The 27,101-nt window shown below is 47.4% G+C and overlaps 1 protein-coding gene across 1 annotated transcript in view; it reads left to right on the forward strand.

Annotated features, from left to right (window-relative positions):
• The window catches only part of ITGA9 (integrin subunit alpha 9), a 227,994-nt gene that overhangs the window by 11,920 nt on the left and 188,973 nt on the right, over positions 1 to 27,101 (forward strand). The window contains exons 2-6 of the mRNA XM_081160497.1: positions 2,645 to 2,772; positions 4,483 to 4,589; positions 9,774 to 9,897; positions 23,294 to 23,361; positions 26,865 to 26,994. Of these exons, the coding sequence (XP_081016623.1) occupies positions 2,645 to 2,772; positions 4,483 to 4,589; positions 9,774 to 9,897; positions 23,294 to 23,361; positions 26,865 to 26,994 (557 nt within the window). The remainder of the gene's footprint in view (positions 1 to 2,644; positions 2,773 to 4,482; positions 4,590 to 9,773; positions 9,898 to 23,293; positions 23,362 to 26,864; positions 26,995 to 27,101) is intronic.

The raw sequence follows: 27,101 nt of genomic DNA on the forward strand, positions 1-27,101 counted from the left end.
ATGCCCAACTGCTAATTCTTCTCACCTGTGAAAACATAACTGGCCTTTCAGAGAGCAACCCTCGGCTTGCCCTGGGGGCTCTAACGCTCAGCCCCAGAAGCAAGGTGGGGGAAATTGATCCCTAAATACGGCCTCCTTCTCACTGGAGTTTTGTTTGGTGTGTCATTGTGCATTTGAGTTAGAGCCACCGAGAGCCGGCCAAACTGCCCTTGTGTGGGCGACAGAGGCGCTGTGGTCTGTTTGGGAAAGTGCTCGCTGTGATTTCCAAAGGCTGTGGGTTCCAGCCCTGCGTCAGCTTGGAGATCCTGCAGCTGGGGCCCACCGTGGTGAGGCTGGGGGGGCAGCTCCCCGGGGTGTTGCTGAGAGGCCGTGGGGCCGCTTGGGTGCCCTCCCTGTTGGGGGCCTGGCTCCTCTCTCACCCCAGCAGGGTGTGACTTGATTCCTGACAGAGTCAAACACAGACTTTCCAACACTGATCCTGAAGGAAGCACTCCAAGGAAGGGGTGGATCGCCCCAGCTCCTTGTGTCCTCAGAGATCCTTCACCCTCTGGGTGTTGGGGGATGGGGGAATGGCAATTAAGACGGGACCCACTCGACTTCCCACGAACTGATACCACGTGTCTGAGTCATATTACTGTGGGTGTCCTTTGTGATGTCTGCCAGCCTTTGCTGGAGGCCCATCTGAGGGTCTCCGACTTCTGTTGCTCATCCAGAGTGTTGGTCGGGGAGCAGCGTCATTCTGAGGCCAGGGTGGGGGTGAAGCGTGAGTGTCCAACATCTCCAGGTGAAGGTGGCTTCAGGACAAAGTGAGGGGAGCCTGGACCCACTTTCCACATCCCCAGGGAGGCCGTCTGGGGTCACTCTAACCTCTACTGGCCACGTTTCCCACAGATACCTAATAATGCTTTCTATTCCCAGGCAAGTGGAGATGATCGATTTCACAATGTGCCTCATACCTTCCGAGGGGAATTGCATCCCCTTTCCGGGCGCTAGAGACACAGAGCAGCGGCTTAGAATTTTCTGCTCTTTGAACATCGGTATAGGTTTTGTTTAAGTCTCATCGTACAAGTTCTTTTCCAAATGGCTCGTAGCTCAGCACAGACTGTGCCTGATTGGTGCTGTTTAGTATTCTTTGCCGTAGCTCTTCGGTTGACTGCTTTCCAGAAACAGAGCATGAAACTGTAGGTCAGAATTGTTTTCATAACATCTGGAAGGGAACTCTCTGCTGTTCCCCCTGTGTTCCGTGCCCACGCAGGCCCAAATGTGTCTTTTTTGTCTTCTTGGCATGTCGTGCCTTTTCCTCCCCCCAGGGAAGGGCTGTGCAGGGGACGGCCCATCCGCAAGGCAGCTTTCCAGCTCAAGAGGAAGGACAGAGCTGCATTCTTGCTCAGTTTGCATGTGGACGACTCCATCTCTGGTTTGTGTTGGGATAGAGGATGCATTTTTGATTCTACACTATTGCTACGTCTTCTCTATGTCCCCTAAATGTGCACGTTGTGTGTGGTGAGGAGGAAGAGAGGGACCCAGAAGAGAAATGGTATCTCTAAATTTCTTATTTATTCACGTCATTATTTTTTAAGTCTAATACATCCAGGAGCATGCCCATATCATATGTACAATCTAACGAATTATCACCAATCCTTGTGAACACTGCTCAGGTTGAAAAGTAGAACTTCATGCGTGCCCAGAAAGCCCTGTTTCCCTGACTACAACCCCCCTTGCCCCTCCCCGAGATAACCATTATCCTGCCCTCTCACACCAGTTAACTTCAGCTGCTTGGAACTTCAGGTAAATGGCATCAGTGAGTGCGCTATAGGTCCTGACATCTTTTGCTCAGTGTTGTGTTTATGAGGTTCATCCATGTGGTTGTGGTTGAGTGATGTTCACTGATTTTCATTGCTGGATAGAATTCGATTGTATTTCTGTATCATAACTTACTTATCCATTCTAGCGTTGATGGACCTTTGGGTTTCTTTGGTTTTGGCCGTTGCTGCATTCAGCCGTGAAAGCTTTTGTACCTGTCTCCTGTAGGCATGTGTCCGCATTTCCATTGGGTATGTTCCTAGAAGTGGAATGACTGGGTCCTAGGCACATGTTCAGTGTTTTCAGAAACTGCTGAATTGTTCACCAACGTGGCTGTAACGGTTTTCACTCCCAGCAGCAGGGTTTCTATTATTCCATAGCTTTGCCAGCACTTGGCATTTTCAGTCTTCCTGGTTTTAGCCTTGTAGTAGGTGTAAAGTGATATCTTGTTTGTATTTCTCTGATAACTAATATAATTGAGCACCTTCTCATATGTTTATTGGCCATTTGGTTATGGTCTTTCATCAAGTATCTACTCAAGTTTTTGGTCCATTATGATATTAGATACCTGTATTTTCCTTATTGATTTGTAGGAGTTCTTTATAGATTCTGGATAAGCACCATTTGTTGGTTATATGTGTTTCCAACCAAACTTAAGCTTTAAATGTGCCTGGAGAACATCTACCAGGTTGACTATGGGAGCCCCACCCCCCTTCCCACCAGCACAGTATAACGCTGGGGTGGGGTATGGTTTCCCAGTGAGCATTCAGACCGCCTGCCCGTGGCCTCCTCTTTCCTGGTACTGGGCTGTGACAGGATGCCCTTTCTTCTTAATGTGCAGGGTCCTTGTGGGTGCACCAAAGGCAGATTCCAAGTACAGCACGTCAGTGAAGTCCCCGGGGGCTGTGTTTAAGTGCCGCATCCACACCAACCCTGACCGGAGATGCACCGAACTGGACATGGCTCGAGGTGGGTGGACATCCTGCCGAAGTGGAAATGGGCTCTGTACCCCCATACTTTCCTCTTTCTTCTTAGGGTGGCCTGGTCTTCTTTCATCTCCCTCCCTCCCTTCCATCTATGCATCCATCTATGCATCCATCTATGCATCCATCTATGCATCCATCCATCCATCCATCCATCCATCCATCCATCCATCATGTATTGAGTACCTGTTACTTACTAAGCACCAGGATATACCAATGAGAAAACAGAGATCCTGCCATCCTTACAAATTAGTGGACAAGAGACATTAAAAACAAATAATCGAGAGCAAGAAGACCAGAGGGAAGGTGGGTATTTGATCTACCCATGATTGGAAAGGTGCACAGTAGTTAGCTGAGCAGGCAGGGAGGCAGAACCTCCAAGCAGAGGAGAGCATGTGCCACGATCAGTACAGAGCGAGGGTGGTGTGGCTGGAGTGGTGAGCAGGAGAGACTGGAGGCGGAGGAGCTCTGCAGGGTGGGCTGGGGCTGATCACACAGGACCCAGGCAGGCTGGTGGAAGGTGTCAGGATTTTATTCTGTGTATGAAGGGGGAGCCATTAAAATCAATTTTAGGTTTTATATTTTAAGTAGGGAAAGATATGATCAATGGATATTTTATTTTATTAAAAAAATATTTTTATTGATTTCAGAGAGAGTAAGGGATAGGAAGAGAGATAGAAACATCAGTGATGAGAGTCATTGATCGGCTGCCTCCTGAACTCCCCCTGCTGGGGATCGAGCCTGCAACCCGGGCATGTGCCCTGACCGGGAATTGAACCACGATCTCCTGGATCATAGGTCAATGCTCATCCGCTGAGCCACACTGGCCTGGCATCAATGGATATTTTAAAAAGCTCACTTTGATCTGGTGGAATCAGATGGATCTGCCTGGGTTCAGAGCCCAGCTCTGCCAGTTACTAATTGGGACTTATTGGGAATGTCCCATAGCCTCTTTGGCTTCAGTTTCCTCGTTAGGACTAAGATACCTACCTCACAGTATTACCTGGAGAAGATTAAGTGAGGTAATGGAGGTGAATATGTAGAATTGTACTTGGCACATAGTAGATACTCAGTAAGTAGAAGTTATGTTTGTGGGGGGTAAAGGGGGTCTTAATATATGGTGATGGGAGAAGATACGACTTTGGATGGTGGGCACATAGAGCAATATACAGATCTTGCAACATAGAAACCCATACCTGAAACCTGTATGTTCATATTAACCACTGTCACCCCAATAAATTTAATAAAGTGTTAAAAAAGAAGATTCTTTATGATAATCACTTCAGCTCCTCACTTTCTCCAAAGTCCTTTCCCATCAAGCACTTCTAATGATTATTATTTTTAAATGAACTGTTGTCGTGATTTTCCTTAGCAGAAAGGGAGAGGTGTCCGTGGGCTTCTCTAGCACTACTCAGAGCGACCGGTTGGCGAGCTGTTTATTCCTGATGCGTGACAAATTCAGGAGCTTGCTTCCAAACATAGCCCGATGCTTCCACCAAGGACTACTTGCTATGGAAAATACGGTGGCCAAATTAAACAGCACGCACGGCGCTAGAGTCGATTTTACACTTTGTTCAAGTTCCTTGTCTCCTCCTGAGCTGGTTACAGACATTTGGGCGGTGGACCACTCTTTGAAAAGCAGCCAGGGGGGCATCTTTTCCCTAACCCATGCCTGGTGTCTCTCTTCTCCCGCCAGGGAAGAGTAAGGGGACGTCCTGCGGAAAGACCTGCCGGGAGGACCGGGATGATGAGTGGATGGGGGTGAGCCTGGCCCGGCAGCCCAAGGCCGACGGCCGAGTCCTGGTAAGGCGTCGGGGGGGGGGGGCACAGGGAGGCCTGGCACTGAGCGTGAATGGCTTTGATCTCCTAGGAAAGCTGGACGGGGTGGTGACAGGGGCCTGGCTTTGAGGTGGCCTATTCTGGGCTACTATTTGGACACATGACTGATCTTTTTATTTCCTTCCTCTGTCAGATGTTAATAACGTCTGTCCCGGGGTGCAGAGATGTGGCTATGGAGACGTAAATAAAATGGATGGGAAAAGTACTTCGGAGATCTTGTTCATGACATAAATATTTGTGTGTGTCTTTTTAAGTCGAAGTATGATTTACGTAAAATGCACAGATCTTAAGGTTACAGTTTGGGTTTTGACAATTGTACACACTCGTGTAACATCCCACCCCACCCCCAGGAAGATACAGACTGTTTGTGTCTTTCCAAAAAGTTCTAGGATGTTCCTTTCTAGTCAGCTCCTCCCGCCCTGAGGCGATCACTGTTATGAACTGTAGTACTGTGGGTTACTTGTGCTTTTTCTAGAACTTTTACTCAGTGTGTGCTCTTTTGTGTAAGGCTCCTTTCGCTCATAATAATGCTTTTGAGATTAATCCGTGTTGTGTGTATCAGTAGTTCATTCCTCTTTATTCCTGCGTGGTATTATATTTTATGAAGTACATGTTATCATTTAAAAAGTTTTTATTTTATTGATTTGAGAGAGAGGGACAGAGAAAGAGAGAGAGAGAGAGAGAGAGAGAGAGAAACATTGATTTGCTGCTCCACTTATGCATCATCGGTTATTCTTGTATATGTCCCACCTGGAAATTGAACCTGTAACCGCGATGTATCAGGACAAGGCTCTAACCAACTGAGCCATTCGGCCAGAGCCAGTGATTTTTGTTATAAAAACAAGATCAAGAGGGGAAAATAACACTAGTTGCTGCTTATTGAGGGTTTCCCTTTGGGCCAAATGCGGTAAAAACTGAGGGTTTTACATATATTTTATCCCAGGGGAAACAGGTTTTCCTTAAGGACCTGGGCGGAATGTTTCTGTCCCCTCTCCTGGAGCCCATTTCTGTGGTCAGCTTCTCTGTGGCAGAGGCAGTTCATCTGAATTCCGCCTTCCTGCTCAGCACAAGTTAAGCATCTCCCCCTTGTCAGCCCCTTGCGGGGAGGGAGGGAGCAGCTGGACGCTGTCGCCAGCATCGCCAGGCCTCCCTACTGGAAAGCATTGTAGCTCCTGCTGAGGGTCCCCAACCCTGCTGCTGTTTATCTTGGTTTCTAGTCCTTTAATCACTGTCGAGAGCTGCCCTGGACCCTCTCCCAGCCTCTACATTCCTCCAGCCGTAGAGGCCTGACCCCAGCTGGACAACTCAGCCTCTGGAGGCCAGAAAGCTTGTCACCTTCTTCTGAGAAGGAGGGAAGACACTGATCCATCTAAAGTCAGGGCAGCCTGAGGTCGAGATTGAGGACAGAGGAGGCAGTGGCCTGATGGCACATAGCACACGACGCTCTAGAGAACCTGGCGCCCACCGCTGGAGGTTGCTCCTGCGAAAACATCTCCTCTCTCCACAGAAGGGTAACCTCTGTGGGGCTGGGAGTTTGTTTCCAGAGGCTTCTGCCTTACTGCAAGTCAGTATCAGGAAGGGGCCATCTCTGGGGACACGAACAGCAGTGAGGATCATGGGACAATTCAGCAAAGGGAGCCGTGAAGGCAGAGAGCTGGGGTGTTTGTGGTCCCTTGTGCCCGGGTAGGCCTGTTCTAATTCATTGCACGCAGAGCTGTTTTTCTCATGTTTCACACAATGACTGCACCATCCATTCAGTAAGCCACTATATGCGGGTGCTGGAGAAAGAGCGGGGCACCCAGCAGCAGCCATTTCCGTGTAGCTTTTTTTTTTCTGTCAAGACACAACACAAAAATATACCATCTTATCCATTGTAAGTGTACAGTACAGTAGTGTTGCCTATTTGCACAATGTTGTGTGAAAGCTCTCTAGAACTTTTTTATCTTATAAAACTGAAACCCTGTAGTCATCAAATAGCACCCTCTTCCCCCCTCTCCCAGCCCCTGGCCACCATCAGTCTTTTTGCTAAGAGTCTGACTATTTTAGATAACTCATATAAATGGGATCATGCAGTATTGGTCTCTATATGTCTGGCTTATTTCACTTAGCATTATGTCCTCAAGGTTCATCCATGTTGTAGCATAGGACAGGATTTCCTTTTTTAGGGCTGAGTAATATTCCACTGTATGTATACAGCACATTTTCTCTATCCATCCGCAGGTGGGTATTAGGGTCTCTTCCACCTCGTAGCTATTGTGAATAGTGCTGCTGTGAACATGGATGTGCAGATATCTCTTCAAGATCCTGCTTTTCAATTCTTTTGGGTCTATACCCAGAAGGGAATTGCTGGATTAGATAGTAATTCTATTTAAAATTTTTTTGAGTAACCACCATACTGTTTCCCACAGTGATTGTATCATTTTACATTCCCACCAACAGTGCACAAAGAAGGGATCCAATCTCTTTATACCACCAACATTTAGTTTCTGTTTTGTTTTTTTTCTTAAATATTGGCTGTCCTAATGGTTGTGAAGTGGTATCTCCTTGTGGCTTTGATTTGTATTGGAGGCAAGTATTTATCTTAAAATTTAAAACAGGGAGATGTGTTTTATTTAAATATGCTTTGAGAACTCAGATGGTGCCTGGGGGTGTGGGTATGACACTTGTATCCCCACGGAGCATCATATTGGATTCTGAGGTTGGGTTTGAGGAGGGAGAGCGGAGGTGGCTTTTTAAAAACTGGCACCTGGTGCTGATTTCAAAGTAAAGAACAGCTGGAGAATTTAAAAGCTGTGATAGGGAGCCCAGTGTCTCAGTGAAAAATGGCATTTTCTGACCCATGGACATTGGGCTGGGCTGCTGGGCTGATCTTGGCTTAGTATCTGCCAGACTTGGCTCTGAGGTATTGTGGTCCTTTCCAGTTTTCCCCCAGGGACAAGTGGTACCGGGTGTGAACACGGCACTGGGATTAGAGGCAGGCCCCTCCTGCCCCACACACTCACCCCACACACTCATCCCAGTGTGCAGATGGCAGTTTGAGAAATAGGAAAGAAAGTCACTTTCTGCCACAGCTACCCAACAGACAGCACAGGCACTGATCTTCTCCTGGGCCTGGGAGGGCAGCTCACGGAGTGCAAGTCTGGTCTCTGCTTTTCATTAGTCTCCAAGGCTCAGACAACAAATACTGTAAGCATCTAGATTACTTCTGGGTGGAAGCAGTGTTCTCCGGCTCTGTCTCGTTGCCATTTCCTTTCCAAACATCAGGGCAGTCCCTATCTATTCACCATGTGTCATCTGTACTTTTTTTTTTTAAGCCACAGGGTGGCTATATACATATATATTTTACTTCTGTTGCTCTATTTCCTTACTTTTTAAAAAAAATATATCTTTATTGATTTCAGAGAGAGGAAAGGAGAGGGAGAGAGAGAGATAGAAACATCAATGATGAGAGAGTCATTGATCGAGCCCACAACCTGGGCATGTGCCCTGACCGGGAATCGAACCCCGATCGCCTGGATCCTAGGTCGACTCTCAACCGCTGAGCCATGCCCAGCCGGGCTCCTGACTTTTTAAAGTGAACTTTTAATTGAGCTGTAACACATATGCAGGAAAGTGCACCAATAATCTGTGTACACCTTGATGAGTTTTCATTCTGAGCATCCGCAGAAGGACTTTCCCAGCATCCCAGAAGCCTCTTCCCTTCTTCTTCCCTTGGCGGGGGGCGGGGAAGACGTCTTTGTGGGGGTCTGTGGCATCACGCCCCTGTCCCCCCAGCCACTGTTTCTCAGGGGTCCAGGGGTAGACCTGAGGACCTGGCAGAAGCTCTGGCCATCTGTGTATGACAAATGCATGTGCTAGAGGTGGGGACTTAGGTGCCTTTGTGGCTGAGCCATCTGGAGAAGCCCAGGAACCACCCCCCAAGGATGTGCTGTTAAAAAAGGCCTGTGTATTAAATTGTTCATTTTCTTCTTTTGGGAGGAAAAACGATCTTTATAATTTGAAATATGTCAGATTGTAAGGTTTGGGGTGGTGCTAACCCCTCGTTCTCCTCTTTGTGATTATTTGGAATCTGAGTTTGACCAAAGCTTGCTGTTTCCACAGAATGTTCTTTTTCCTGCCCCTCCCTCCCTCCCTCCCTCCCTCCCTCCCTCCCTCCCTCCCTCCCTCCCTCCCTCCCTCCCTTCAACAGAACTCATTTGGAGAGATTGATGGAGTTATTGATGCTTTGGAGACAGTCCCTAGGCATTTTTTAAAATGCTGGGGTCAGACTGATGTGTGTATATATAATGATAATCGGGGCTAAACAGTCTTTTCTTTTTATAATTTATATTCGGAGAAACTTTTCCTACACGCGTACTGCCTCTGACCCCTTGCTGTCTGACCTCACAAAATGCCTTAATTTTAGCTCAGTTTACTGTGAAATGCAATGTTTGGATCTTCTAGGAATTTTCTAAGATCACTCCTTAAACAGTTTACGGCACTTAAAAAAACACTAGGAAGCAATAAACTGGACGTTCACCGCAGAAAGTCCCTCCTTGTGAGAGTCCGTGTGCTCTCAATAAACAGCCACCTCTCTTCACCGTCCCTCTGACCCAGAAACGCAGTAAAACAGGGCAAGCCCTAGCCGCCAAGGGCTTTGCTAATCCATAAACTAAAATAGAACTGATTCACCAGCTAATTCCATGATAAGAAGGCATTCAAGTTTGCAAGCCGCCAGAATTGAATCAGAACTAAAATACAAAAAATCAGTTACCTAGTGGAATCGAGTGATCTGCTCAGCGATACATTCTTGTAGCGCGTCGCCCCACATCGTTTCCGTCCGTGAGAAGTGTGCTGTGAGTGCGAAACGGCGCCACGTGGGGAGGAATGAGGGTGGTTTGCGGCACCAGGACTAACGGGATTGTTTTACGTAGTTTCATGTCTTGGGGCAAGAGGCGTGTGTGGGCAAGCTCGGGCTTCCGGTCCTGCTGAGCGTGTCCTCTGTGCCTTCGGGCGGAGCGTGGCCTTGTCCAGGGTCCCGCTGCCAGGTGGCCTGAAGGGATCAAGAACAGGGAGGCTGGTGGGCAGCGATGCTTCATCGAGTGACCTGACGGCTAACCAGGCTCCAGAGAGCCCCTTCCCTGCTCAGAACCGCTCTCTCTTCTTTAGGCCTGTGCCCATCGCTGGAAGAACATCTACTATGAAACAGACCACATCCTGCCCCACGGCTTCTGTTACGTGATCCCGTCCAACCTCCAGGCCAAAGGCAGGACGCTGATCCCTTGCTATGAAGGTGAGTACTCTTTTTTAAAAAAAATACGTCTTTATTGATTTCCGAGAGAGAGGAAGGGAGGGAGAGAGAGAAACATCAATGATGAGAGAGTCGTCATTGATCGGCTGCCTCCTGCACACCCCCTACTGGGGATTGAGTTAATATTTGTTAGTTCTTAGAACAGTGCCTGGCATATACTGATATACTAAATACTAAGCATATATAGGCTGATACACCACATTATGGGCGAATGTTCTATATACCAAGCAAGTGTTTGTTAATCTCACCACGGGGTGACTAATTTGTCTACCAGGAATAGAGTCCACATAAGCATATTAAGTAGTGTTAGACACTGTGCTAAGAAAAAACCCAAGTCTCAGCTCTGAAGTTCCCCATCTACAGGGGAGAAAGAGAGGGAACACGATGCTTCAAAAGTGGGAGAACTGTGTGTGGGGTGGGGAATCCCATGCCAGTGTGTCCTGCCAGGTACCTCTCCCCAAGCCCACGCTACATCCAAGTTGAAGGTGGCACTAGGGAAGAATTATTTTGTTTTACAACTGGAAGAACTGAGACCTGTGTGGAGTCTGCTGTCTGTTGGGGCCCACAGAAGAGGAATGGTGGGGATCCATACTTGGTCATGGTGGAGGGTGCAAGACAGGAGACATGGGTGCACTTCTGTGGAAAGACCACGGAAGGGGGTGGGGTGCTTGTTCAGACCTGCTCTTCAATGCTGCTGTCTTCATGGCTGTCTGTGGCTGGACCGACAGTGGGACCTGGTGCTGTGATGGCTCCATTGCATTTACTTCTCAGGGTTATTTTGGGGTGGAAGGGATCATGAGAAAACTCAGGTGAAAGTACTCAGAAAGACCATACGTTGTCCTGTAGTTGTGGCCTTACTGTGGGTCCCCTTGAGGCTTTGCTGTGCTCTTTTCAGAATGGAGCAAGGTTGGTTTAATTAAGGAAAGCCTCTGAGTGGGCACTTCTCCAAATGCCTCAAACTTTTGCATTCTTAAAAAATTGGTCTTTGGTTTGGCACACGGGCTTTTTTCTCATGACTTTTCAGGTGCTTCCTGTTTCTGGTTTGGTGGGAAATGCTATCAGAATATTCCTGTTTGGAACCAGGAAATGTAGAGGGAATGGGAAACAGAAATGAATTTAGGACAAACTAAAATAAACGAGTGGAGCACACCCTTAAGTCAAACCACTTAGTTTATGTTCGATGTGAGAACAGCATCTTCACGGCCATATGTTGTTGGTTTTATCAGAATCTGTGAGAAACTGAGAGGTTTGGTGGGATGACATATGGGGAAAACTTTGTAACTGGAAGAACAAGCACTATAAAATATTAGGATTCCCAAAAGTTGTCAGTGCATTGATAAAATCAAACACAGATTTCTTTCATCCTTTGTCCTTGAACCCATAGAGACAAGAAGCCGGCTTGGCCGGAATGGGGCTGTAAACGAGTAATCCTTTTATTATGATAGAGCAGCCTCACTAATATGGAATAATTTGGGAGCAGCTCAGCTACATTAATAAAAAGTGTTCCAGATAAAACACTGGCAAAGAAATGCAATTAGGGTGCCATTGTATATTAGATCTAATTTCAGAATCTGGCTTTACCACTGACTTATTCCTATGATTTAACCCATAGCTCCTACATTATAACTGGGTGACTTCGGGCAAACCCCTTGAGCCTCAGTGCCCTCATCTGTAAAATGGGGGAGACCAAGCCCTACTTAAGAGGCATTTGAGTATATAATGTGCTTAACACAGTTGGTAGCTCAGAGCGAACACTCAGTAAATGTGAATTTTCTAATTATCTTTAAGTACCATAATAGTATTCTTAAATATTCTCAAAAGGTATCTAGCAGATTCTGCTTTAAAGAATAGATAATGGAGGTTAGAAGGCTGGGTATTACTAAAATGATGTTAAGACTTCTTGAAAAGATGATCATTTCTTAAGTACTTTGAAGATCATATTTGCACAATTGATTTGCTTGTTAAACTCTCTTCTCTTTTTGTAGACAGTCTAACGTTTAACTCATACCATGTTTAAATGTTCTAAAGTAAGGAATTGTTGGGGTTGAATTTATCAAATTTTACCATGCTTTAAAATGATCCCATTGATTCCAAAGATTTCTGTACCACTTTCTTTATTAACAGGGGTTGGCTGGCCTTTTAGTCCCAATTTCTTTTGCATCTCCAAAGACAGTGATTATTTCTAGGGAAGGAAATAGATCACCCATTCAGATGTGGAGATTTTTTAATTCCCCCTTCTAATGTTGGAGGCTATGGCTCCACAGGGGATAAAAATCAATCAAGAGCCATTTACAAATGAAAAGCAATTGAGGTTTTGTTCTGTTTTGTTGTGTTTTGTTTTGGAGAGAACCATAAAAGTCTAAGTTGATCCATTTAAAAATTTAAGAACAAACCCCCGTAAATTTTTATTAAATAAGAACTCTACATTTACATAGGTTTTTATGGTTTCCAAAGAGCTTTCATAAACATTATCTCATTTAAGTAAATATAGCAAATTTTTAAAATGTGGATGCAGTTAGTCTTGGGAATACCACTAGCTCCATCCTGACAGCTCCCCGAGACCCCTGCCCCATCCAACTCACGCATTGTTTGAGGCTTTTTTGGCGCCAGCCAGCCTGGGCCCTCTTGCAGTCTTTCTTAAAAAACTCTTGAGAAATTCCGGTCAATCTGGGGTGATGCCAGAGACATACAGGGAGAAACTGAGTTTTGTGGCTTCAGGGCAAGGGCTGGAGGGATGGCTGCCATTGTCCCTGTGTTGGCATGGCTGAAGGGTGCCATCTTTCCAGTGTTGAGCCCTCCCGTTCCCCCCATGGCCAAATCTGAATCTGCATTAACCCGGTAAACACCACTCAGCCCACATTGTTGACTCCCTTAAACCTGCTTCATTCAACTCACATACCATGCAAGGCTCTTCCAGTGGCTGAGCCTAATGGGTGGCTGGCAGGCTGTGGGAGGTCTCAGGGTGCCTGGTGCCCTTTACTGACCTGCCACAGGCCCAGTACTGGTGGCAGCTGGCCTCAGGTTGCAGCATGGCCTCTCCCATGCACATCCTGGCCCAGCACAGGCAGCTTCCAACTGCAGATCACTTTGTAGCTCCTAATAGGTAGTCTCAGAGTGGTCACAGGCAGTGTCTGACATTGGCCCCTCCCAAGAAGCCCCAGAACCAACATACTTGATGGCTGGCTACAGACCACAACAAAGCACCACCAGATTAGCTCCACAAGGGGCACACCCAAAGGATAGTCTCAGTAGGCACCAGACCCAGCTGGGGCAAATCCTGCACGATGGGGTCATGGCCAGTCCTCAGAGCTAGGGTCAGTCCTATCTACTGATGTGCTAACAGCAATCACGGCACAACTACAACAGGAGGACCCACAAAACCCACACAAAGGACATTCCTGGAGCACCCAGCTCAGGTCGCCAGGGAGACTGGGCCCCACAGGACATTTACTCTGTAAGACCACCCTTCCAAGACTGGGAGATGTAGCAAATATACCTAGTATGTAGAAACAAACACAGAGAAGCAGCCAAAATACAGAGATGAAAAACATGTCCCAATGAAAGAACAGAAGAAATCTCCAGAGAAAGAACTAAGTGAAATGGAGGCAAGCAGTTTACCAGATACAGAGTTCAAAACACTAGTTATAAAGATGCCCAGGGAACTTAGTGAGAACTTCAACAAAGAGATAGTAAGCATTAAAAAGGACAGAAGCCATAAAAAAATAACCCGTCGGAAATGAAGAATACAATAATTGAAATGAAGAACACACTAGAAGAAATCAACAACAGGTTGGATGACGCAGAGGATCAGATCAGCTATTTGGAAGACAAGGTAGCAGAAAACACCCAATCAGAACAGCAAAAAGAAAAAAAGAATAAAAAGTGAGAATAGTTTAAGGGATCTCTGTTACAACATCAAGCATAACAACATTTGCATCATAGGGTCGCTAGAAGGAGAAGAGAGAGAGCAAGGGACTGAGAACATATTTTAAGAAATAATGACTAAAATCTTTCCTCACCTGGGGAAGGAAATAGACATACAAGTGCAGGAAATGCAGAGAGTTCCAAACAAGGTGAACCCAAAGAAACCCACACCAAGACACATCATAAGGAACATGGCAAAGGTTAAAGGCAAAGAGGGAATCTTAAAAGCAGCAAGAGAGACAGTTACCTACAAGGGAACTCCCATAAGACTCAGCTGATTTCTAAACAGAAAGTGTTGAGGCCAGAACGGATTGCCACAAAGGATTCAAAGTATTGAAAAGCAAGGACCTACAACCAAGACTACTTTACCCAGCAAGGCTATCATTTAAAATGAAAGGAAATATGAAGAGCTTCCCAGATAAGAAAAAGCTCAAGGAGTTCATCATCACCAAAACAGAATTATAAGAAATGTTAAAGGGACTTCTTTAAGAAGAGAAGGGGGAAAAGAAAAGAACCTAAGTATGAACAATAAAATGGCATTAACAATGTACCTATCAAAATACCAATTGAATTTTTTACAGAACTAGAACAAATCCAAGAATTTATATGGAACCACAAAGGACCCCAAAGAGCCACAATAATCTGGAGAAAGAAGAATAAAGTTGAAGGTATCATGCTACCTGATATCAAACGGTACAATAAAACAGCATGGTACTGGCATAAAAACAGACACATAAATCAAAGGAACAGGATAAAGAGCCCAGATATAAACCAACATCTGTATGGTTAGTTAATATATGACAAAGGAGGCAAGAGTGTACAATTAGGGTATAGACAGTTTCATCAACAAATGGTGTTGGAAAAATTGGACAGATTCATGGAAAAAAATGAAACTAGACCACCTTCTTAACACTGTATAAAAGAATCAACTCAAAATGGATTAAAGACTTAAATGTAAAACCCCAAACCGTAAACTTCCTATAAAAAACATAGGTAGTAAACTCTCTAAGGTTGTTCTTAGTAATATTTTTTCTGATGTATCTCATCGGGCAAAGGAAACAAACAGAAAAACAAATGGACTACATGAAACTAAAGTTTTTGCACAGCAAAGGAAACCATCAACAAAACAAAAGTACAACCTATTGAATGGAAGGAGATATTCTCCAATGATATACCTAATCAGGGGTTAATATCCAAAATTGATAAAGAACTCATATAACTCAACACCAAGAAAAGAAACAACCCAATTAAAAAATGGGCAGAGGACCTGAATAGACACTTCTCCACAGAGGACATACAGGTGGCCATAGACATATGAAAAAATGCTCAACGTCACTAATCATTAGAGAAATGTAAACTAATACCACAATAAGGTATCTGTCACCTCACATCAGTCAGAATGGCTATCATCAATAAATCCACAAACAACAAGTGTTGGTGAGGGAGTGGAGAAAGGGAACTCTCTTCCGCTGTTGGTGGGAATGCAGATTGGTCCAGCCACTATGGGAAACAGTGTGTCAGTTCCTCAAAAATTAAAAATAGAACTACCTTATGACCCAGGAATTTCACTTCTGGGTATATATCTGAAGAAATCCAAAACACGAATTCAGAAAGACATATGTTCCCCTATACTCACTGCAGCTTTATTTACAATAGACAAGGTATGGAAGCAACCCAAGTGCCAATCAATAGATGAGTGGATAAAGAAGAAGTGGTTCATATATACAGTGGAATATTACTTGGCTGTAAAAAAGGAAATCTTACCATTTGTGACAACATGGATGGACCAAGAGGGTATTAAGCTAAATCAAATAAGTCAGGCAGAGAGAGACAAATACTATGAGTTCACTTATGTGTGGAATCTAAAGAACAAAATAAGGAACAAACAAAATAGACACAGACTCATAGATGCAGAGAACAGACTGAGGGTTGCCGCTGGAAGGGAAGTGGTTTGGAGGCTGTGTGAGAAGGGTGAATGGATTAAGAAGTACAAATTGGCAGTTACAGAATAGTCACGGGGATGTCAAATACAGCATAGGGAATATAGTTAATATTGAAATAACTATGTATAGTTCCAGGTGGGTACTGGAATTTTTGTGGGTGGGGGAGGCATCACTTCATAAATTATATAATAGTCTGACCACTATGCTGTACACCTGAAACTAATATAAGATAATATTGATTGTCAAAAAAGGAAATTTTGGGCTAACAGAAGAATTCACTTTATATATTCATTTACTCCTTACATTTGTATGTTTAATATTTATTAGTTCACTTAAAAAATAATAAAAAATGGATGCAGTTCTGAATTATGGCCAATAAAGGAAGAGAAGAACCCTGAAGGGTGAGAGAAAGGGTGGCTGGAGGGGGCAGCAGGCCCAGAGGAGGAGGCTGAGAGGCTGATTTGTTCTCTGTTCTGCATCTTTCTTTACGCTAAGCATTTGGTTTTAATATCTGAATAGCGATTTGACTGTCCATGTTTTAGTGATAGTTATTTCATAAGTTTTTTGCTTTGGGAAGAACGTGAATTCTACTTAGTTGTCACTGAAATGTGACTGTCTCATGTTCAGGGCCTCTTTTATTTTTGGAGAGATGAAAAATAACGTAACAGTCTGGGTCAGTTTGGGCTGCAAAACAAAAATACTGTAGACTGGGCGACTTAAACAATAAACGTTTATTTCTCACAGTTCTAGAGGCTGGGAAGTCCCAAGATCAAGGCTCTGGCTGACTTGGTGTCTGGTGAGGGCCCCTTTCCTGGTTCATGGATGGCTGTTGTCTTAGTGTCCTCCCATGGTGGAGAGCGGAGAGAGAGAAGCAAGCTCACTCAGGACTCTTACAGGGGCACTAATTCCATTTACAGGGGCTCCACCCTCATGACCTCATCTAATCCTAATTACCTTCCAGGGCTCTACCTTCTGATACCGTCACATTGGGGAGCTTGCTTTCAACATAGGGATTTTGGCAGTACACAGATATTCAGTCCATAACACATAGTAGGTTGAATGTAGGTATATTATAACGTGCTTATAATTTGCTAGTTTCTGCTTCTAAGTAGGGAGTTGGCAAAAATGTGTTATTAGATTCTGGGTGGAAGGAACTCTTTAAAGATTACAAAACATTAAAACAAATTTTTACTGTTGTAAAAAAATTACATACCATAAAATTTACCATTTGAGCCATTTGAAGTGCAAGTCTGTGGTATTACGTACATTCATGTTTTTGTGCAGCCACCATCACCAATCTCCAGAACTTTTTCCCAAACTGAAACTTGGGACCATTAAACAATAACTCCCCAAACCCCCTCCTTCTAGCCCCTGGCAACTGCCATTCTGCTTTTTTGCCTCAATGAATTTGACTACTATAGGGACCTCATATAAGTGGAATCATAGTGTCTTTGTCCTTTGTTTTTGGCTCATTTCGCTTTACATGATGTCATCAAGGTTCATCTATATTGCATCATGTGTTAGCATTTTCTTTCCCTTTTTAAAAAAATATATCTTTATTGATTTCAGAGAGAGGAAGGGAGAGAGAGAGAAACATCAATGATTGGTTGCCTCCTGCACGCCCCCCACTGGGGATAGAGCCCACAACCTGGGCATGTGCCCTGACTGGGAATTGAACCACGATCTCCTGGATCATAAATTGATGCTCAATCGCTGAGCCACACTAGGCCAGGCAGCATTTTATTTTTAAGGCTGAATAATATTCCAATGAACCTGTGGTAGGCAGCTAGACAGACAAGATCAGAGCAAGGATGATAGGCCAGGTACAGAAGGTCACCAGGGTGGAAAGCCCCAGATGCCTAGCCATGGACAACACTGGGAAAGCCAGGACCTCACCCTGAGGGTACCCTTTCCTTCCCTAGTATATTGCTGGTCTTGTGGTTTGGACCCTCTCCTGACCTTTCCTCCCCTGGCATGTTGCTAGTGGGGGCGGGGGAGGTTAGACTCCCTTAGAGGGGGTAATGAACAGGGGGGCTGGAGAATAGCCCATAAACATTGAGCACCGAAGACAGTGAGGTTCTGACCTGCATCAAATGCATCTAGGCCTCAGTTGTGTTTCAGCTGCAGGTCCAGAAAAGCAGCAAAACCAGACAAGCGACACTGTCGCTGACCTCAGGATCAGATGCATTGACTAATGAACTCCTGGTGCCGGCCAGTCAGTGGAGACAAGACCCTGAAAGGACATACCTGGAAAGCTGATGAATATTCTATTAAGATCCTTGCCTGGGACCTCCCCTAAAATTCCCACCCTTAAAAGCCCTTAGGAAGGAGGACCCAGAGAGCTCTCCCTCCCAGAAGCAGGTCGCCCCTTTCCCTTTCCCCTTTCCTTCCCCCCAGTGTAATACCTTTACCTTTCTCTCTCCTAAGCTCCCAGGGCCCTTCTTTGGCTCTGTAACTTGTTTCCTAAGCCCATTTCTTCTCTGGGTCACTTCTATCTCTGTGACTTTCTAAATAGACTTTCTTTTATGGTTTGAGTCCTGACTCTGAATTCTTTCCCAGCCAGAACTCAAGTACCGAGGTTGCTAAACCAAGGTCTGGTCTGACCCCAGCGGTCTAACACCTGGTGCCATTCTCACTGCCACCAATGAATGTCTATACCACATTGTATTTATCCATTCATCCATCAATGGAAAACTTTTTTTTTTTTTTTAAAGGATAGGACTATTACCACTGGAAATGTGCTCTGTGAAGCATCATGGTGTGGCCGCAGCAGATGGGCAGTCAGGAGCCTTGCTCTTTAATCCCGACTCAGGGTAATTAGCTGTGTGGCTTTAAATCAACCCCTTGCTATCTCTGAGCAATAGTGATTTATCTGTAAAATGAACGGCTAGGATTAGAATTATAGACATTCTCTAAAGATCATTTCCCCTCTTAAAGCCTCTTTTTCTCACTTAATTGTAAGTTTCTAGCTTTATTGCAGTTTGCATTTAATGCTCACCATAGCTTAATTGTCAATTATTTTGATAAAATGTTGTCCCTTCCTCTCCAACCTAGCTATTTAGATCTTTTTTTATTTTTCCATTTAGACTGTGGTCCCTCACAACTGAAGGTCATTTTCTTTCTTTACTTTTGTATGTTTCGGTGCCCTTTTGATGACTAGAACTGTCTGCCCGACTTCACTGTCTTTTAAATTGTTGTTTAATTATTAGTTATTTAGTTTTCACTCTGAAATCGAGCGAAAAATCAGAAATAATGTAAGACTGGAAAGATATTTTTTAAAATCTGGTATTTTATTTCATGGCTAAGCTAAGGAACTATGGAAAGATAAATTAAAAATGGGTGTGTTAAAAAGACTAGCATTTATTTTGTGTGTGTGTTTTTTTTAAATACTCTCTTATATTGATCTTGCAGAGAAGAGAGGAAGGGAGAGGGACAGAGAGACAAACATCTAATAGATTAGTAGGAAGGATGTATGTTACCCTGTATATAAATCTCGATCTTTGCATGGGTCGGTTTTATCCCACCAGCGTCTGGGAAGGGTTCAGGAGGCGACTCCACCCAAGTTTATTCTTGAACGAATTAAAATTCGTTAGTGTAAGCTCCGAGCATTGAGTTGTGGATTGTGAACATTTGGAAACTGGTGTTTTTTCCTCTCTGAATTGCCTTCTGTTTAGACAGAGTTTAGTGAAACCAGCAGCTGAGCTGAGGAAAATACTGCCATTTTTAGAACGAGGAGCCATACGACTTTATGAATCAAAATGTGCAATGCAGGCCCAGGAATTCAGACCCAGCCGCCGCGGGAGGCAGCTTCCAACCTGTCCCTGGCTCCTCCAAGCCTCCTCCAGGCCCCCTCATTCAACCACATCTTTCGCTCCCCAGATCCAGTTCCCCCCAATTTAACAGTCTCAGATTTGCTACAGCGGCTGTGAGCTGCTGCCATCCAAGCCCGATTCTCCTTTGTGGCTTCGAGATGGATAAATGTTCTGTTCCGAAGCGGCCCTGTCCTTGGGCATTTGGAAGCTGAGTGGACGTGCCCAGGAGCAGCCCTTTGCGGGGCCCACAGCCTTTGTGTGTGCGCAGGAAGAATTCTCCCTGGGAACACAGGAGACTGAAGGTCCCACCCCGTCCCTCCTCCCTGCACTTCCTGCACTTCTCAATAGAGGGAGGGGGTGTGACCTGGGGGGGTCTCCTGGGGATACAGCGCCAGCGCAGCCCCTTATCTCCATGCCCACCACCCTTCTCCTAGTTCCGCCTTCTGCGGTCTAGGCAAGCAAAATCCAGCTTTTCCAGGCCATGGGTAAGGCACATAGGTGGGTCTGCCACACCCAGGTCCCAGGCCTGTATGTGGACATTTGGAAAGCGGATTAGGGAGAAACCTCAACCTGACCTCTTTATGTCATTTAAAAAAGGATCAGGTTAAAATAACAGTGGTAGAAATAGCACTCCAAAGAGTAAAAACAGCTGATGTGTGCTGTGGTCCAGTGCCTGGTGGACCTGGCCACTGTCTCCTGGGAAGGTGCCCAGAGCCCAGGCCTGAGCCCTAAAGATCACCATGGCACCCTGAGGTGTCAGTTTGCCTGTTGTGTGGTTATGTTCCTATACACAGTGCCTTCTGAGATGGCTTCTCACTTATTCGGGATTACTGACTAACCAGCAGGCAGGCACAATGTCATTTATTTATTTTTTTTAACTGCAAAGGATCAGACTGGGCTGGGCACAGAGCTTGGGGCTTGGGACAGCGGTGCTGCCTCTCAAGATGTGATTGCTCAGGAACAGCTGTGGCAGCCACTCACGTCACTTCTTCAGAGGGGTCTGTCTTTGAGAAGAAGGGATGGATTTGGACTCAGTCACAGCAACTTCATGGGCCTGGTCCCCCGGGGCTGGGCCATCCCGTTTGTGGCTCAGGGGTTCCTCTCGGGTTTTTGAGGACAGTCAGTGAAGGGTCATGCCTGGGGATGGGCAGGGATTGGAGAACTGGATCTGAATATTCTCCTGAGGCCACATCAGTTGAGTCTTCCCACACTAAGAGTTGCTACAACTACCCCTCCCCTCCCCGAGTTTGTGGGGGGAGGGAGGGAGTGCTGTTCCAAGGTAAGGGGTTAATCCGAGTCACACAGGATTCGGGGAGGTCAGAACATTGCCTGTCCTCTAATTGAGAGTGATGGGTTCCAGTCAGGAGCCCCATGTGGTTCGAGTCCTTGATTTAGAGCATCCTGAGGAGTCAGTTATAGCCCCTGGGGTTTCGGAAACATCAGAGCCAGTGGGATGGTGCTGCTCTCTGTGTGACCCTGGCCCTCAGCCCTCTGATGAGGCAGGTCCCCATCTGGGGAGCCAGCAGCTGGCTGTGACGGCGCCTGGTTGGTGCCCTGATGCTGGCTGAGGCCGGGGTGACGTAAAAGGGCTTCACTTTGCTGACTTTTCGCCTGGGGCTGGATTGGGGTGCTCCCAGCTCCAGTATGACTGTGGCCACCTCAGAAACCCTGCATCCTGCTCCTGGCCTAGAGTTTGGGGATGAGGCGGAGAGACACTGATGTTTTCTTACCTACCATTTTTTCGTCTCTCGCAAGAGACCTCGAGACATGTCTCTTCTTTAAAACGTGAAGGATGCCCACATAATTCCTGTTCACATCATAAATTTCTGAGGCTGAACTGGTGCCCTACCATATAGTTTCGTTCAGCTTGGGGGTGTCTGCATTTCCTTCCTGTTTTATTTGCTCGGGAGTTACAGTTGGGTGTTTAGCCCCTATGGTCAGTGGGTGAATGGATATGCCCTCTCCAGACCTTCCAGATTTAATGTAACTGTTCAGGTTTGCACATTCTGATCTCCGTTACCATTTCGCCTTATGGTATAGGGATGATTATTAATTTTTATGGTTTCTTGCCATCCTACAATTTGATGCATGATCTATCTGTGACTTTGCACAAGCCCCACTCCCAGCCCTGGTGCGAGATCGTGCAGAGAACAGGCAAGCTGCCCTCGCCACGGGCTGTGTGGGGCAGGCCTGTGCAGTGTGCCTTGTAATCGCAGGACCTGCGGAGAGCCCCTTCAGCCCCCTGCAGGGAAGACTACGAACTCACTTGACATTCCGATGTAATTTAGCAGTCGGTTAATGGCCACTTACTGGAAAACGTTACCAGGCTCTGTGGTGAGTGTTGTTAGAAACTGAATTACTCTGGACGTGTCCCCAGGGCCCTTTCCCCCTTCTCCGGCAGACACTCAGAGCTGCAGGAAGTGGCACTGTGTTGCAATCTTTGTTCCTTTGTATTATTTATTTTGTTCCAGATTTAAGGATATTGTGTACTTAAGTATAAAAGTTTCCGAAGTAAGTATATTGCTTTTAACAGTACCAGAGATTTGTCAAGAGCCCTGGGGGTGATGGGGGTGTGTGTCTCTGGGTTATTTTACAGGGTAGCCCCAGCCTAAAGGTGCCCAGGGGCAGCCGTGAGCCGGTGCCCAGCAGTGTCAGTGCCACAGTGTAATTAATCGGAGTCACCTGAGCTGACCACCTCTCCATCTCCATGCCTTTTACGCATGTACTGATGTCAGGTGGCTTCCTGACTATTGTGCATTCACTCACTCTGCTAAACCTTGGAGAGGCCCCACAGGTGAAAGAATGGGGGTTTTTGAGTCTGCCAAGCTTGGGGTAGAATTTTGGTTTTGCCGTTTACTAGCTGTGTGACCTTGGACAGTTCACTTAACCTCTCTGAGCCTCAGGAGTTTTGCCTGTTAACAGGTAAATGGTGATACGGGCTCCCGGGGATATGGGATGCACGCAGTGATGTGGACACAGTGCCGGGAACGTGCTGAACACTTCGGCTTGCCAACTTAAAAATAAAACCCTGGGTGAAGTGTTAGGAACTGAGGGAGTGGAGGAGGAATGAGCTCACCCTTTGGTTTCTTTAGACCTGGAGAAATCCTCCCCATTTCCTTTTGTGGAGCAAGGAAGACGTGTATAGTGTCACCAGACGCCATCGGTGATGGCGTGGCCGTGCGCTGGGGCAGGTGTGCGAGTCCCTCTTGCTGCAGCCGGGCTCTCACGGCCGGTCCCCGGGCGGGTGGTGGAAAGCATATTCCTCCAGCTGTACGGAGTGTCCTTTCGGAGGCTTGGTCGTCTTCCAAGGGACTCCACACTGGGAGGGCGACATCATCCAGTTTCTGGGCCATGCTTTCAGCTCCTCCTTCCTGCTGGGGCTCTGTGTCCTTCCTAAAGCAAATGAAATAATTGTCACCCGCCTCCCCCTTCATTACCACAGTCGCTGCTCCTCTTTCTCACATGTGTAGAGGGAGGAAGTCCTCTGGGGCACTTGGCAGCCTCGCTACCTGATGGCACCGGTGTCCGGATTTTTGAGGTCTGGCGGATTCCTGGGACTTCCCCGCCGTGCCCCAGGCTGGACAGCGTCGCCAGGGCCCAGGCCGCAGGGCACTCGGGGAAGCGGCCCGCGTGGCCGCCCCACACCACCAGCCCACGGGGGCCCACACTGACCAGGCTGTGGTTTGTTCTCCCCCCCAGAGTACAAGAAGAAGTATGGAGAGGAACACGGCTCCTGCCAGGCCGGGATCGCAGGCTGCTTCACCGAGGTGCGTGTCATCCCTGTCCCAGGAATGTAACATTGCCACCTGTATTTTCTCCTAGCACTTCTGTAGTTTAAAAAAAACTTCTATATCTTTAATGCATCTTAGATTTGTTTTTGCAGACGTTACGTGGTAGAAATGAACTCCGTTGTTTCCTAAACGTAGAGTCGATTGTTTCTGATACTTTGTGCTGAACAGTGTTTCCTGTGCGCGCTGATTGGAAATACCTCCCTGCCCTGTGCCAAGGCTGCTCTCTCCCTCCATCTCAGTCAGATCGTGTAACCTCTGTGTCCGTCGCTCCTCCAGTGAGGTCAAGGGCAGTATGGCTCTCACCCCAGTAGGCGACAGGGACCCCCTGTAAGTTCGGGAGCGGGTGACGACACGTTGGCTGGCGGTGTTGTGAGAGAGGCTGTGTGCCCAGGAGGTAGGAGGCGGGAGGGCCTGGAGGGAGGCCAGGTAGGGGGCTGTGGTGGGGTCCAGCCCCAAAGCAGCAGTGCAGGTTAGGCGACGCTTCAGGAATGCAAAGGCTGCGGGAGTTGGAGAAAATGAAGGCGGTATCAGTGGCTGGGCGCGCAGAGGGCTGTGGGGAGCGGACGGAGGTTCTGAGCCAGGGCTCTGGAGTACGGTGGTGCCGGGGGAAAGGGGCCGCCCAGGGGGGACTCACTGGGACAGGTAAACTGATGGGTCTGCGTTAGACACGTGCTGAGTGAGGTGATGAGACTCAGATACCTTTTTAGAAGGTATTTGGGCATAGGGACTGGATCCCAGCCTGAGTTAGAAACTTAGATTTGGCCAATGCTAGTAACTGTCCGAAGTGGCTGAGTGTGCTTAGCATGGGGACAGAGGGGGCAGTGGGGAGAATGCCTCCTTTAGGTGGGGGGTGGGGAGAAAAAGTAGACTCATTGCAGAAATGGGAACTCCTCAGAGATGTTGATGGAGAACTGAGGGAGGGGAAGAGTCCCAGGGGCGGGGGGGGTATCATGGTGGTCTCATCAGCCAGATAGGGAAGAGCATGAGGGCATTGGGGCTGGGCCGGGGGAGGACTCCGTAGGGGGAGCTGGCCAGGGCCGGGGTGTGGAGGGGAACCCAGCTGGCCGTGCAAGCTCAGGGTGAGCAGAGGAGCCAGAGGACCTGTTCAGACTCCAGGCTCTGGGGTCCAGAGCCCGAGGGAACGACGCCTGGTGCCTCAGCATGTGCTGGCTGCGCTTGGAGGGAATGGCAGTGGGGCCTCATGCATGGGGTGTGGGGGTGGGAGTGAGGGTGGGCAGTGACCGGAAGGCTCAGTCCTCTGACCCAGTCACACTGTCTCCAGGACACTCTGGGCTTTGGCCTCTGCTTCAGTTCCCAGACTTTTGGCCTCTATGAACAGGAGGTCTTTGAACTCACTGCATCCCTTGTTTCTGGAACTTCAGCTGTTGGAGGCTGAGCAGGAAATGTGGTTGCAGGGGTCAGACAGCGCGGTTCCCCTCCCCTGCCCCCCTGCTGACCTCGCCATTCGGGCTGTCCCTGCACAGGGCAGGCAGCTGGGCTCAAGCTGGACATGCTTCTGTGGCCTTCCAGACATGGCCATGTGGCCCTGATGTGCTCTACCCCAAAGTGCACGCTTGACCTGGAGGTTGGTGACCCTGGGGTTATCAAAGCTATTTGAGTTATGGACACCACATGGGTTTTCGCCTGTCATTGAGGATAAGGGGGTGTTTCCTGGGAGCTCCATATGTTTTTGTAGCCTAGGGTAATAGACAGAGGTGGTAGATACCTCTAAGCAGCAAGAAAAGACGCAGACCAACCCCTCCAGCATCGGAGCCCAGGGTGGAAGCTGGGAGACATCTAGGTGGAAGGCTGTTGGGCACAGGCTTCTGTTGTCGATCCCAAGCATTCTTCTACCCTCCAGCTCCTCCCATCTCGCAGTTGGCAAAGGAAAGCCTGAGGCCTCTCTCAGGGCACCCAGATACCCCTGCACCTTGGGGGGTTCTGCTGACCAAGGCCCACACTGTCTATTGATGGGATCCCACAAGGGGCTTTAGGCAGTGGTGGCCATGGGCTCCTGGAGAAGCTTACATTTCTGCGTGCTGCATTTGCATTGGCTGGTCCTGGGTGGTGGGGAACTGAGCATCGGTAACATTTCCTGCACTGTGGCAATGCCAGAAGGTACAGGCATCACCTGCACTGAATGGAAAATGCCAAATATGAGGAACTTATAGGGACAGGTGCTGCTCCCTTGACCCCTTCCCCTAACCCCTCAGTTTATCCAGTTTGAATTGAAGGGAGATGGGGCATGAGCAGAGGAGGGAAAAGGAGCGGCCAGTTTTAAAGGTTTTGGAGGAGCGGGATGACCTTGTCTTACTCCCCCTGTAATGTTTGGGAGAGGACAGGCAGGGATGTGTCGGACATGCTTATGCTGGATTGATCTAAGTCATCCGAAAACAGCGTGTCTGCCACCAGGTGTTCCGAAGGCCTTGCCGCCTGCAGTGACGCTCAGAGCTTTGGCTCAGAGGAGCTGCAGGTGGAGAGAGCTCTACCCATGTACACAGCTGGCTCTGAGGATGTTCGTTGTGTTCTTTGGTGCCCTTTGCACTTGGACTCTGAAGACAGATTCCTTTTGGAGGTCAAGGCCAAGGAAAGTCTCCTCCGATGAGCTGATCATTTGTCTTTCTCAGACCCTTTCTGGAGCTAGCAAAGTCCCTTTCACAGAACACACGAGTGTAACGGGAATGAATGAACACGTGAGTGCACGGCCCGTGTTTTCCCCGTGAAGAGCCCTGAGCAGAAAGTGGTGTATTTTTAGAAAACAGTGAGATACCTCTGAGCGTATCCAGCTTATCATCAGCAGCTTCCTTCGAGGTGGATAGGAACCCAGAACCTTAAAGTGAAGGTTCGCGGTCAACACCGTCCCGAATTATCAAGAGCAAACCATCCAGGCGGGAATCTGGTGGCTTCTCTACCATCTGCGCTCACACCCTGCTCTTTGCTCAGGTACTTTCCCAGTTGACCACAGGATGGGGTGGTCAAGGTGTTGCTCGGATGCCACCACTGCTCCCACCCCCACACTCTGTCCTTGCTCTCTGTGACTTTCTCTTGAGATGCTTCTGGCCTTTTCGGACATTTGTTCCCTGCGCTTCTGAATAAGGGGGCAGAGTCTTTTCCTGAGCATCGTTCCCTGGAATTCTGCGATTTAGGACAGTGGCCCATCTTTGCCATGTCCCTGTTTGATCCTGCTGGGAAAGTGATTGCATATGTGAAGCCTCATCTGGGGTAGGACAGGAACCCCTCACCTCATCAACTTGCTCAGTTATCTTGGACTTCATTCCTGATAACCCCTTCCGGGCAATAGACTCCACAGTGCCAGGGAATCCGGTGAAATAGTTTTTGTATCGTTCAGCTGAAGAGTGTCCCTGGTGAGGTGTCTTTAACTTACTTGTGAGCTCCTTGTTGTGACTGTGGTTCTAGTCTCACCGCCTACTTCTCTCTTCAGCTGCTTTTCTGATTTCCGTTGGTTTTCTCTTCGGCAGGAGCTGGTGGTGATGGGTGCCCCAGGGTCATTTTATTGGGCTGGGACGGTCAAAGTGCTGAACCTTACGGACAACACCTACTTCAAGCTGAACGACGAAGTAATCATGAACAGGCGGTACACTTACCTGGGTGAGTAGCTCAGGGAGGCGACAGGCGAGAAGGGAAACGGGAGCGATTGCCACGAAGTTCACAAATTACTACTTTACGGGTGGAAAAAAGAATTTGTTGGCTTTTAC

Source organism: Miniopterus schreibersii (assembly GCF_964146895.1).
Source record: "Miniopterus schreibersii genome assembly, chromosome: 15".
NCBI lineage: Eukaryota > Metazoa > Chordata > Mammalia > Chiroptera > Miniopteridae > Miniopterus > Miniopterus schreibersii.